This window comes from Manduca sexta, chromosome 24 (assembly GCF_014839805.1).
Source record: "Manduca sexta isolate Smith_Timp_Sample1 chromosome 24, JHU_Msex_v1.0, whole genome shotgun sequence".
Classification (NCBI taxonomy): domain Eukaryota; kingdom Metazoa; phylum Arthropoda; class Insecta; order Lepidoptera; family Sphingidae; genus Manduca; species Manduca sexta.
Window position 1 is genome coordinate 15,754,644 of NC_051138.1, and position 13,432 is coordinate 15,768,075.

The 13,432-nt window shown below is 37.7% G+C and overlaps 1 protein-coding gene across 1 annotated transcript in view; it reads right to left on the reverse strand.

Moving 5' to 3' along the window:
- The window catches only part of LOC115444704, a 123,986-nt gene that overhangs the window by 82,752 nt on the left and 27,802 nt on the right, over positions 1-13,432 (reverse strand). The window contains 10 exon segments of the mRNA XM_037442437.1: positions 4,375-4,851; positions 4,853-6,826; positions 6,940-7,274; positions 7,436-7,673; positions 10,072-10,096; positions 10,098-10,243; positions 10,406-11,704; positions 11,830-12,300; positions 12,539-12,799; positions 13,024-13,371. Coding sequence (XP_037298334.1) covers positions 4,375-4,851; positions 4,853-6,826; positions 6,940-7,274; positions 7,436-7,673; positions 10,072-10,096; positions 10,098-10,243; positions 10,406-11,704; positions 11,830-12,300; positions 12,539-12,799; positions 13,024-13,371 — 5,574 coding nt within the window.

The following is a 13,432-nucleotide window of genomic DNA, read 5'->3' on the forward strand; positions in this document are numbered from 1 at the left end:
CTGAGATTTTGATGAGAGGATTTTTTTTTATTACTTTGAATGACGAGACGAGCTTGCCGTTCGCCTGATGGTAAGCGACACGACCGCCCATAAACAGTAGAAACACCATCTAACACCTTGAATAAGAAAGTATTTGGTATTCTACTGCGCTCGCCATCCTGAGACATGAGATGTTAAGTCTCATTATCCAGTAGTTACACTGGCTATAATTTCCTTCAAACTGGAACACAACAGTGACTACACACTACTGATTGGCGACAGAAATAGACATTGCGGTGGTACCTACCCAGGCGGGCTTTCACATATAAGAGACCTAACACCAGTAAGAATGTTGATTTCATTGACAATACCACCTTATAAGTAAATACTAAAACATTATATTGCAAGATATCGTTCATGGCAATTATCAATTCGTTGTAAAGATAACACGCATGTGTGACACTTGTGTTTAATAATATAAATAAACTTGCGTTATGTCATTGATAAGATTGATAACGGATACAAGAGTCAGCTGTAGTGTTTGACACAGCGAATTAAACCGAGGAATAATAATGGTCTTAGTAAAAAAAAAAAATAAGCCCAAGAATCAATCCTAATCTTAATCCATGATCCGATCCCTAGATTAAACTAATAAAAATATTTCGTTTGTAAGTTATAAAAAAGTGCTCTGATTTTCGCAAAAGTGATTGGAATTGTTATAGAAAACGCAAAATTAGGTTCATCTATCTTATTATCCGATGTTATTAAGCTAGACAAATCGTACGCATCATACATAGAGAAGGGGCTATTAGAAGCGGTGGGAATCTTAAAAAAACTTATAAATAAAAACATCCCACATTAACCAAGTATTAATACCAAACACCTTCTTCTTCTTCTTTTATATTATGGCTGCCACCGTTTCTTTATCGGTAATTTTGCCAATGTCGAGTAATAATAGCAGATATAAAATAAAAAGAGATTAAAAACCAGATCGCCACTTTCAAAAATACTGTCATCTACTTACTAAACACCTAATAATCGTAAAATTGACTAACAGCCCGTCATACAATACCGCATTCGTATTGATCGACTCAATAACATTATAAAGTTTAACATTGCTCAGTGTCCGTTGACTTCGTTAAACTGATTTAAAATTACAATCACTCTATTACTAGGCGCACCGTGAACATACGGAGAAAAACAGGACGTTTCAATAACGAATAAAATTTATATATTTTATAAATTTGATAAAATACATCCTTAATGAAGTATGTAGTTAAAGTAGTAAAGACTGTAGCCATATTTATTCTAATAACTCGGTCTACAGAAAACTAACGCGAAGTAACACGCTGTTGTTATCATATGTTGATTTCGATTACTAAAGGCCCAAACACTTTCTTTAATCCTTATCTATTTAAGTTTAGCCACGCATCTATAATCCTTCTAATGTTACGAAAGTGTATCGACGTCAGAGATAACTTAACTTCTTTTGCTCTTAATATGACAATCTACATTTAAAAAGGGTAATGCTAAAAATGTTATGGTAGAAATTTAAAGTTCTTTTTTTTTGTAATGTCGATATAGTTCCATTAATTTTACGTTACTGCCACGTACGTACGCTACGTACGTTTACGTTTAATAAAGACATTTAATTCATTTTTATCATTTTAACTAACACAATAAGATAAACGATTTAATAAGGAACTTTTTGATAGTTTAACATTTTCCAAAAGACCTAATTTTTTTTTAAAGAATTCTGTACATCTTTTCGTATTCCCGGCTATAACTCGTGCTCTATAAATGTATGGAATGAATCCTCAAGGCCGTTTGCTCAGAAGAGGGCCCAAATACAAAGCTACGTTATCACCGAGGGAGTAGGGTCGACATAGTTCATTTCATAATTACTCTTATTGCGAAGAAATAGACATAGAAAACATACAAACGCTAGTCAATCATTTCCGCAGTAATTCCTGCATGCAACGCCTAACCCATCGGTGGATAAAACGTATCTGTCATTTTCTCTGTCTCAGTGAACGGGAAACATCTGCCACTTTAATCAACCGTAGTATACGCATGTTTACTTCTGATTGTTACGATATTTATTAACAGGATTTTCCTGTAGGCGCTATGCGTGAGGAATACGTACCTACGTGACGACTTGTCAATAAATAAAAATGGCGTCCGTTTAGTCCATGAATGTAGCCTGTACTATATTTGTAATGATCACAGGTGAAGTTTTCTTTTAGGTTAGGTTTACAATAGTTCTATAACAGCCAGTTTCAATAAACGATCCCAATCTCAATCTACAATCCGATTTCGAGAATGAACCAATCAAAATAACTAATTTGTGGGCATGTCAAAAGAACTTTGTTCTGATTGGTACATTTTTGAGATAGATCGGAAAAAGCGTTTGATTGTTTATTGGAAATGGCGGTAAATGGAAAGTAAGGTGTGATAAACAGAAATCAAACGGGTAATAACTTTGTTTTCCACCGTCATGGTATGGCGCATGTATGATTATGCACCTGTAGAGCAAGAGGGATTCCTAACTCGTCAAAAGTGTTTATATTATGCGAAACATTTGATACCGGTTTGGATATCGCAGTACTAAAATCCCAGTAGTTTATACGATCAAAGATCTCAGTAAGGACATTACTGTTTTATTTACTATTTAGTTATTTTAGAATATATAGGCGAAACACGAGGATCATAATATAACCCAATAGGTAGAAGGACGTTTCGAGAAGTTTCAAAGACCATTCAATTAATGAGTCATTTGCACATCATATAGCGAGACTGGGAAGGCCAAGGGGAACATTATACTGCGTAACTCGAGCTGGTCAATAGAACCCGATATTGTGAAGTAACTAATCAGATCAACTCAGGATCATGACATACAGACATACTGACACTTTAGACCTGCTTCAGTAAGACGCAGTGTTATATATTAAATACATTACGTACAGCCGATTATGCAATGCCTAGGCTATCGATAGGTTTATTTCGGAAAAGTAAGCAGACTTTTATTCCGTAGAAGTACATTCACATAGGCGAGGGAGTGAGGAAATGTTAGTATAATAAAGATCATTTCGGACAGTCTTCAAAGACAATACGTGGACGTCATAGAACAGAACGATATCCTGATATTTTGATATTCACTTATTAATTCAACATGGCCAAATGAGAGAGTTCCAATTTCATTTTCAACACGTGCCAGAATGTGCCGCGACGTCCAGACGGCTGATAACTGATGATGTAACGCAGCATCCATCCCACGCGTCGGATGCATCATCTAATAATCCTTCGCGGCGACCGTTCAACCCGACACAATCAGTTGAGCAACGGTTTCTTTGTGATTGCATTTGATTGTCGATTTAAATTTTATGAACTGTTATGCCTGATCCATTTTGATACTCTTCCATATTTTACAAGGATCTCTAATAGCATACCTTGGTCAAAGTATTTAGATTTTAGATCAACAGTAAGTGGCACATGCCATTACCGTGAAAAAAATATGCATGGATATGATCCTAGAACGCATATTCTGCCTACTTCGACAGTAAAAGCCTGAGCATTTTGCAAATCACTGCTTGTATTTTTACTACGTTTAGATACGTATGAGCTTTATGGGTCAGTGAGTTTATATGTAGTTTTAAAATATATAATTTCCCTATACCTACATTTTTACTACCTGTGGTCAAAATACATATGTCAAGTCCAATCCAAACCTGCTAAAACGGCGTTAGAAAACTCAACTCAGTTTTCATTTAAGTTGGAGACTACGTCAAAAATGAGTAATAGTTTCAAGGCCGCGCATAATTGACGAGCACTTCCGCACGATGAATGATTCGCTAGGAATTTAACACTACTATAACGCTTTAATGCAATAACATATCTAGGAGGTAATTTTTAAGCACTGCTTTTTACATTGCGTCCTGTTCTTTTTATCTGATGTTGGATATAAATAAGTTTTCGTCTGTATTTAGAGCTACTTTTTGAATAACGCAATCGTTCAATTGAATGCAAATAGGAGATCGATGTCTATACTTATAGATATCGTGTCTATAACACGTTTATTTCGTCACTAGAATATTAAAGGGGACTTCCCCGACCAGCGTTAGTACTTCATGTAACGACTGCTACTATAAAATTATAGTAAATTTATACAGTTTAAAGTCCCCGATTCTCACTTATATTTTAAGTTAATATGAATTTTACCATATTTTAATTATAAAGATTTTGAAAAGATAAAACGACATTATGGTACTATAAACATGCAGGAATGAAGCTTGATATTTGCTATAGTTGCACAAACTTATAAATTTTGTGACGGTATAATAATATTTTATGCAGCAAAACATGTGTAAATGTATCACATTATAAGCTAACACTTACCTCTAAGTCATTCCTGGCGTGCTTCAGTTTCTCCAGGTGAAGTCTCAGCGCGTCCACCGAGGTGACCGGCGCGTCTTGTATGTCGTTCTTATCCAGGATCGCCTTTATCTTCTCCACCAGCTGGCAGAAGTCCTTCCAGATCTCCAAGTCTTGCTCAAGCTGCGCCTGGCGAGACTTTGCTGAGTTCAACGTGTTTTTCAGCATCTGATTGTGTTTCTGGTGATCTTTGGATAACTCTTCCTGTTCGGAGGATGCTAGAGATGCCCATATTTTATCTACAATGTCTTGCATACGTTTTCCGACGAGATCCTTCATCTCAGGCTCGGATGCGTTGAAGAACGACTTGTGTTCTTCCAAATCAGCTTCGATGTTCTCGAAATCCGTTCCGTTTTTGCCCATATCGAGGCGTACATTGGCTTCGTTCACCCAAATGTTCAGTTTCTCTACTAATTGTAAGTATTGCTGTCTGTATTTCTTTGTTGTCTTGTAAGTATTTCTCCCTATTAGCCAGCTCGGCGGGAAGTGATGTCTTCAAGGAATTACCTTCGGAGACCATTTCCAGTAATGTTCCAGGAATACTATCGTCGTTTTTGATAGAGTCTGTTATCTTTGTGAACTTATCGAGGTTAGCTTGGATGTTCTTGGCTAGTGTAGTGTGCTCAATAAGTTTCTTGTCCACACTCGATACATCTCTGTTTAGCAGGGGTCGTGAGTGCACCGCCGCTTCGTTCTCATGAAGCCACTGCAGGATTTCCGACAAGTCAGACGCAAGCTTCTTGTGTTCAGCTGCGGCTCTTTCATGTTCTTGTCTCTTGGACTCTACAGTTCTACGAAGAGTCAATAGTTGCTGCTTTAATGACTGCAGAAGTTCAGTGATGTTATTCCTATCAATAACAGTTCCTTCAGCTGCGATTTGCTGACCTTTGTCCGTAGCAGTGGCAAGTAGAGCTTCGCAGCCTTGAATCTTGACAATAATGTCATCGTATCGCTTGATTTTCTCCTCAAGAGTATCATTAGACTTCTCAATATCGGATGTAAGATCAGTGTATTTGGCAATGAATTCTTCAATTTCTTTGACGAGGGCGAAGAATTGTTCTCGCAGTAACAAAAGCGATTTGAGTTTCGATATTTGATCTTCAATTGTACTCATTAATTCATCTTGTTTAGTCAGGATATCTTGTAAGTCGTGAAGATTTCCTCCTTGCAACTCATTCAACATGGATTTGTTTTTCTTAAGGTCAGCCAAAATAGCTTCATAGGCTTGAATAATTGGTTGAACATCTTCTACCTTGCTTCCTATAGGTTTGTTCAGTGCTTTGAGCTTGTTTTGGATTTCATTCAGGAACTCTAAAGCAGCAGCAATCTTAGCAGCTGCGTCTTTGTATTCCTTGATATGTTTTAATAGGATATTCTTTTTATCGTGGATGATGGCGTTAATTCTGGCAAACCTATCAGAAAGGATATTCACTTGTTCCTTAAGTTGTAATTTATTCGAATCAGACAGGGAATCCATAATGTCCTTGGATTTATCTTTAATTTTATTGATATTCTTCTCTACATCCTCTGCTTCTTTGCTAAGCTTGTCGAACTTAGCGAGCTGTTCCTCTAGAAGTTGGAGACTTGTTGTTCTCAACTCAGGAGTGGCAGCTACCTCTGCTTCGTTCAGCCAGCTCTGGCATTTAGCAACATCTGATTCAAATTCGTTTCTGCCTTGTAAAAGTTTGTTTAATGCTGCAAGTTTGTCATCAATGTCTACTTTAGCCGATGTGTACGACTTGTTAAGATCCTCTAAGATGGCTTGTAACTTGGCACGGTCTTCAGGGGAACAATCTTTCGAAACAGCATTGCCTTGGCGCATTACTTCAGTTAGTGTGTCATTGTGGAAGTCAGACAGCTCTGCTTGATGTTTCTTGTGTACAGTTATTTCCTTTTCTACTTTAGCTGCTTCTAAAGGTACTGGTCCACCTAACTTTTTGATCTCAGCCAGTTTAGTCTTGAGCCAATTCTTAGCCCTCTCAATGTCATTTTCCAGTTTCTTTCTGTCTTCAGCACAGGGTCCGAGTCTCTCGATCTCTTGTTTTATGAGTGACGCGAGTTGTTTCTGTTTGGACGAGAGCTCCGACAGTTCTGATTCCAATTGCATCTGTTCAGAAGGCTCAAGCTCTGCTTGAATGTTGCTTACCTTCTTCTCCAGGGAGTCAATGACTGTCTTTTTACCGTCTGTCTCCTTGAGCAAATTAGCAATCTTCTTTTGTCTCTCTTTAACGGACTTGCTTTCATATCCTAAAGGTTCTGGATGAAGGAGGTTATCAATTTCCTTCTGAAGCCATTCGTTCTGAGCTGCTACTTCGCTCTTAGTTCCATCAATGGCCTTATAAGTGATTTCTAGCATTTGGAGTTTGCGTTGAATGCGTTTAGCGATGTCGTTGTATCTTCTCTCGACAGATTTCATCTGTAACAATATTTAAATTACATTATGCCTGAAGCTTATTTATGACATGATTTTATTCACACGTTTTTTACTCGCTTCCGAAATTTCTATATAAAAGTATTATATAAACTCACCTGTTCTTCGACTTGTTGCGACTCCAAATTGCTGACGATGTTGATAACTTGCGATCCAACCGCCTTTATGTTGTCCACCTTCTCTTTGCCGGCTTGTCCAAATTCAGAAGACAATTCCTTTAGTGCACTGAGCTTCTGTGGGCATGGGAGACCAGATCCCTTGTCAGCCAGGCACATCTTCTTAAGCACAGCGTCGAACCAGTCGTGAATTTCTTGGCATTTGTGTCTGAAATCGTCGATAATCGCCTGGTTGCCCTTTTCGCGTTCGATGGCTGATATTATTGCTACTTCGAGACTGTCTAGTTCCTCTTCTAGGTTAATTTCATCTTCAAGACCTAGGATTATATTTTTCTTTAATACACGTATATGAAATTATTAAACTTACTCCTTAGAATTACTGTTTTTATCTTATGGGGTTAATACATGTAATAATAACAAAACTTTAAATTAAGTAATAAGATTGTAATACATAATAATTATAATCAAGTCTATTTACCTTCGGTAGGTATTTCCGTCAAGAGTCTATTCCTCTTTTCTCCAAGCGAGACAAGCGCATCGCTCATCGCGGCCATGTCTTGTTTAGCAGCCTCAGGTCTCAGCTTGGACGGATTGGCGAGCCAGTCGCGGGCCAGCGCATTGTGAACATTGATCCATTCCTGGATTTCCAGGACCTGCTTCATGGCCTCCTCCATGCCGTGAACTGCATCACCGAGTGTCTCAAGGTGACTTTGAACCTGCGGAATTATTTATCTTTAGACTTCATTCTATCACATATTTTAATTTGGGTAAGTTCGTGCTCGTATTTACATGGACTGTGTTCTTTTATATATTGAGTACAAAAAGCTTGTTGATTGGTTAGCTATACAACTCAGTTACCTGTGTACCTATCATTACCAGTTTAAAAGTGTTTGATCTATTGCTGTTAACTGCTACCGATAGCATTTTACACAACGCGATAATTAAATCGCGAGACAGTTTGTTGTGTAATACGTGATTAATACCACGTTTAAAATTACAATGTAAAGCTCTAGTTTATCGCAATTTAACAAAGAATCACACAATTCACAAACAACCAATCAACGCCTACATACGATTATAATGATGATACTTAAAGAAAGTATCAATCCGCATACCAAGATGATATCCAGTAGACGGACTAATCTGCTGTAGGCTATGACTTCATCACATACAATATTTATATTCAATGCTCTGAATGAAAGCCAACAACAAAATTTTCACACTTCATGCCTACGTTCTATGTAGACAGATGGCTATTAGAAGCTATGGCTCTCAGATATCAACTTCCTATATACGCCTCATCCCTTACCTTCTGTTCTAAAGCGCCAACTTTATCGATGAACTCCGGCGTCTCAATAGACTTTAGTATAACACGCACTCGTGGCTCAGCGCTCACTTCACTCACTTGTTTCTACAACAAACCATGCATGACACCACACAAACACGCGTGCGAGTTAGTGCAAAGGGAACCTGCTCGGTCATGTTTAGAAAGGAAAAAGATCTGCTTGATTCCCGAAATGAGATAAATATGGTAAGAAAATATTTCAAGTCTCAATAGTATTTTGAAATTTGACGTCAAGTAATTTCTACCGTATTGTAGTACTTAAAATCCACATTATATTGCGGCATGGGTTTTGATAGCAAATTTTTTTCACAACTCGCGTTTTTTTTTTTTATAAAAATTATTCTTGTCTATTCTAATTTAAATAACAAATTAATTTGCGGCGTACAGTGTTTTGTTTCACCTGACCTACGTGCTATCTTTTTCTAAACATGATCAATCAGGTTTTTAGTGGGAAAAGAGATGTTATAATTTGTGGATATGACAATAATCCCGTATTCTATGATAGCTATATATAATATTAAAAAAGAACTTAAAGTATAGGTAACACGCATATTTTAGAAATGACAAAAATACTGCCGTATCCACAAATATAATTAATATTCAAGAGATTACTCATCTGAATACAATATGCATTAATTAGTGTGCAAGTGCAACACACATTTGAATCACACACATGTGCTAATACAAGTGTTGTGCAAACTGTGTGAGTCAAGATACGTTTTATTTAGATAATATTGACAATCTTTTGTGTATTGTAAGGCATTCATAATTTTAGGAATGAATTAGTAATGTTTCTTGGTAAATTATGACAAGTTTTAGGTTTTACGAAATTTTTCATAGTGTATTTTTATCATAGAGAATTGTAGAATATCAAATCAACATATTAGAATTGTTTTATGAAAAATATTTGTTTTTTTTTATTATTTTAAAGTTATATTAATATAATAAAGAAACAATGTAACTATTTAAAAATAAAATTAGATGGACGACGAGTTTCTAATTTACCAAAAAAAAAAAAAACAATTAAAAAAAATCCTCAACGATTTTGTATCGACATATTGATGGATGTCATTATAAAAAATCTTGACACACACATTCACCAGGTGCAAAAAAATGACATAGCCAACGTTAAAGCCTTTGTACTCTGTCTAACTATTTACAATTACGTCGCTAACTACACTATCTACTGGTTGTTACAAACATAAATAAACATCCTTACATTATAATATTACATAATCGTTGGTTCTGTTCATTTTGTCGACCTGGCAACTCAAGCAACATCAACTTAGACATATGCAACAGTCATAAACATAAAAACATAGCCTTATGAAGAAAAACATTGTATTAATTTAGAAAAAAATGGTTTGTTCGGAGACCACACTCAAAAAAAAGTTTAGATGAAATATTAAAAAAAAAAATCTATACTCAATACTGATACAAATGTAATTAGTGTTTTATGCTAATGTATGTGTTTTCTTTTTTTTCTTGTGTCATGTTAATAGGTACTTTTTATTTAGAACTTAATGCTACAGCTAGCAAACTTTGCTTATTTAATATTAGTAGGAGTTGTATATACATTATTGGATGGAAGTGTTTTTAATTCTATAATATTTGTACTAAAGGTATTTTGCGATTTAAAACGGTTAACAGTATGTTTGAATGTATCGATTTGCTGGTTCCATGAATCATAAAATCCGTAAGATTTGCAATGAACGATGTGTGCAGTGTGGACGTGTGCGGGGTCAGTGGAGCGGCTCGCGCGCGCGCACCTGGTCGATGAGCTCCTCCAGCCGCGCGCACGTGCAGCTCGCGCGCCGGCACGGGCAGCGGCGCCGAGTCCGCCGGCGACGACGGCCGCGACACCGACGCCGCCGCCGCCGAGCACGCCGCCACCGCCGCCGACAGCCGCGACTTCTCCGTCTGCAGCCGGTTGTGCAGCCCCTGACCACACACACACATAACATATCATTATACGTATGTCTTGATATCTATCTGACTTTGTTTAATATATTTATACTGTATTTCATTTCACAATCATTTTCACATTTATTACTGGATGAACTCAACTTTTCAACATAATAGAAATAGAAAAGCATAGCTCACCCTAGCCTTCTCCAGCAGTTCACGACCATGGGACAACCCATCGACCGGCACGTCCAACTCGGTAATCGCTGGCTCGCACTCGTCCAAGTTGACCAAAATGCTTTCCAACGTGTCTTCATACTCCTTAAACTTAGCCAGACCCTCGCGCAATCTTCTCTCTATTTGTAGAGCAGTGGCCAGAAGGGACTTGTGGCTATCGTTGACATTCTTCAGCTGCTTGCCAACAGTTTCGCGAATATTTGGTGTCGTCGCCTCGTAACGCTCGATCTGAGCGACGCCTTTACCTTCTAATTCGTCAAGAGTCGTCCTGTACTTCTGAATATCGTCTAATAAGATGGCATGTTGGGCTAACTGTTCCTCTGTCTGTTCCCTGTTAGCAATATATAGTGAGTTGTGAGCCATGAGCTGGAAGGAGATCCGCAGCAGCCATTTCTCAGTATCCTGCAATGACTGGTGGTATTGGTTGTAGTCCTTAATCTCTCTTTCGAGATCAGCCTTCTTCGCCGCGCACTTATCGCGCAGGGCTTTGATTTTCTTCTCGATTTTAGTGACAGCATCCTTAACAGCTGGCTTCTTTGCCCAACTGCTAAGTTCTGCTGCCTCGCTCTTCAGTCTATCCAACTCTGGCTTCTTATTATCGATTTCTTCCTCAATATGTTTATATTTCTCAAGCAATGTCTTCATTTCTCCTAATTCGCCACCTGTCGGGGGAACTTTGTCAAGATTCTGTTCGGTATCCTTGATCCATTTGTTTATCTTGGTTTTGCTGTCTTCAAAGTCTTCCCATTTTCCGATAGCTGCTTTGAGCTGTGCGGTGATGGAATTAAGATCGATTTTCAGTTGGTCCCAACTCTCTTGCAGAATTTTAACGTCATTACGCAGGCTATCCTGTTCTTCTGGGGGAGTGTTGTTCATGGCTTTCTTGAACGCTTCTTGCAGGACAACAAGCAGATGGTGACCTTCGGTCATCCTGTTGCTCACAAGCTTAACTGTTTCTAGTTTATCCTTGGTAGTATCAATATCACCAACACCAATCGAGTCTTGGACAGTGCCATGTGCTGTCTCCAGCCAGTTCTGCAGGTCCTCCTTGGCTTTGATGAACTCTGTGTGATCTGAGAGGTTCTTTTCGCCATTGGAGACAAGTCCTTGGATCTTTGTAAGCAGGGTTGTGTACTCGGTTTGAAGGTTGACGGTCTTGTCGCGAACCCAAGCACATGCGCTCTGTTCCATGAGGTTCTCGCATCTGTCGTTAAGCTCTTCCAGGATATGCTTGTGTCCCAAAGCTTCCGCTAGTAACTCCTTAAATAAGTAATTTTTAAATAAATACATAAGTAATAATGGTAAATACTACAACATAAATATTTTATTTAATTATATTTTGTTTATAATGTAATCAAAAGTTTAAAAAAATAATTAGCACTTACCCGACACTTGTCGAGATGTTCAGGCGTGATCTTGTCTACCTTCTGTACCTCCTTCAGCTTACCGTCGAACTCTTTCACCCACTTGCTCATCTTTTCGTAAGTCTCCAAGTAGTCTGACCATGCCGACAGGCATTTCTCCAGCAGTTTTTTAGTGTCCTTACATATCTGTTGAAGGTTCTCCCATTCGAGCTTCAACTGCTTTATTTCCTGGTTAATATTGTCTTTTCCTTCATTACCAGTCGTTTCTAGGACAGCTTCACTTAAACTCATCGCTTTTTGCAGCAAAGCTTCACCTTTGGGAAGGGATTCGATGATTTTGTTGACCTTCTTCAGTTTCTTCTGTACGGAATCTTTCTCGCCGTGAGAATCAGAACACTGTTGAATCTCGATCTTGCAGTTTCGGATCCAATCGTAGAACTTGTCATACGATTCTTTATATTGGATGTGAGAGTTGACGTAGTCTTCCAATTTCTAAAGAGAGATACCAAGAAATTAATAACACGCTGTTTTGACTTACTAACTCTATAACATGTTTTGGAGATGTTAATACTACTTATTTCAATACTTTAATAGATTTTTTACATAAATTATTTAAGATTTTGTGTAATTTATTCATAATATTGTGAATACATTGTACAAAATATTTTCATTGATTTCAGATTATAGCATGGACAAGATAACAATACTAAATGCACATTTCTATACTCACAACAATCATTTCACTAACAGTCTTCTTGATATCATCGTAGCGTTTAAGGGTGTCTTCGATATCCTTGGACTTCAGAGAAGAGTCCTCCTGGATCTTCTCATTTAGTTTCTTCACGAGGTCGCTGTGAGAGTCAATGTCTCGGCTAAATGTCTTGAACTTCTCTAATTTAGCTTTCTTCTCTGAGAGATCGTTAAGAAGGGAATCGTCTGATTGTATCTTCTGATCGATGTCGTCTAACCATTCGACTAGCAGTTTGTGAATCTAGAAGTCAAGGAGTAAGTTAGAATGTTATATTTAATTATGAATTAATTATCTGTTTGTTAAGTATAAAATATGGAATTATTTTATTATTTCTCATCAAATGCAGCCGAACTAGCCGTTCACATAACTGGTTACCGTCACCCATGCATAACAAATGTCCGGGACACAACCAACTCCCCACCACATAAAGAAAGGATCTAACAAGAAATAGAAGACAAACGTACCTTAGAAATATCATCAAACTGCGATGCTCTGGTGGTAAGCTTGTTACGAACATCCTGCAAGTCGGCTATTAACTTATCGAATTCCTGTTTCAAATTATCCGTATCCTCTTGGATTTTGGCGGCTCCGGCCTGTTCGGTGTTCATTATCACCTTCTCTTTTAGTTCTAAAAGATACCTCAGTTTGTTCTGACCCTGTTCTAGAGACTGACGCAACATTTTGACAGTGTTTAACTTGCTATTAACTTCTTGTAAGGTGTTAGGTATTTCAGCACATTGATTGAGTTTGTCACGCGTTCTGTCGAGCCAGTCTTGACATTCGCCGTAGAGGGCGTTGTGTTGTTGATGTTCCTGTGCGAAAAATTAGAGTTTAAAAACTTTAAAAAGCTATTTTTATTAATGTAATTTAGTT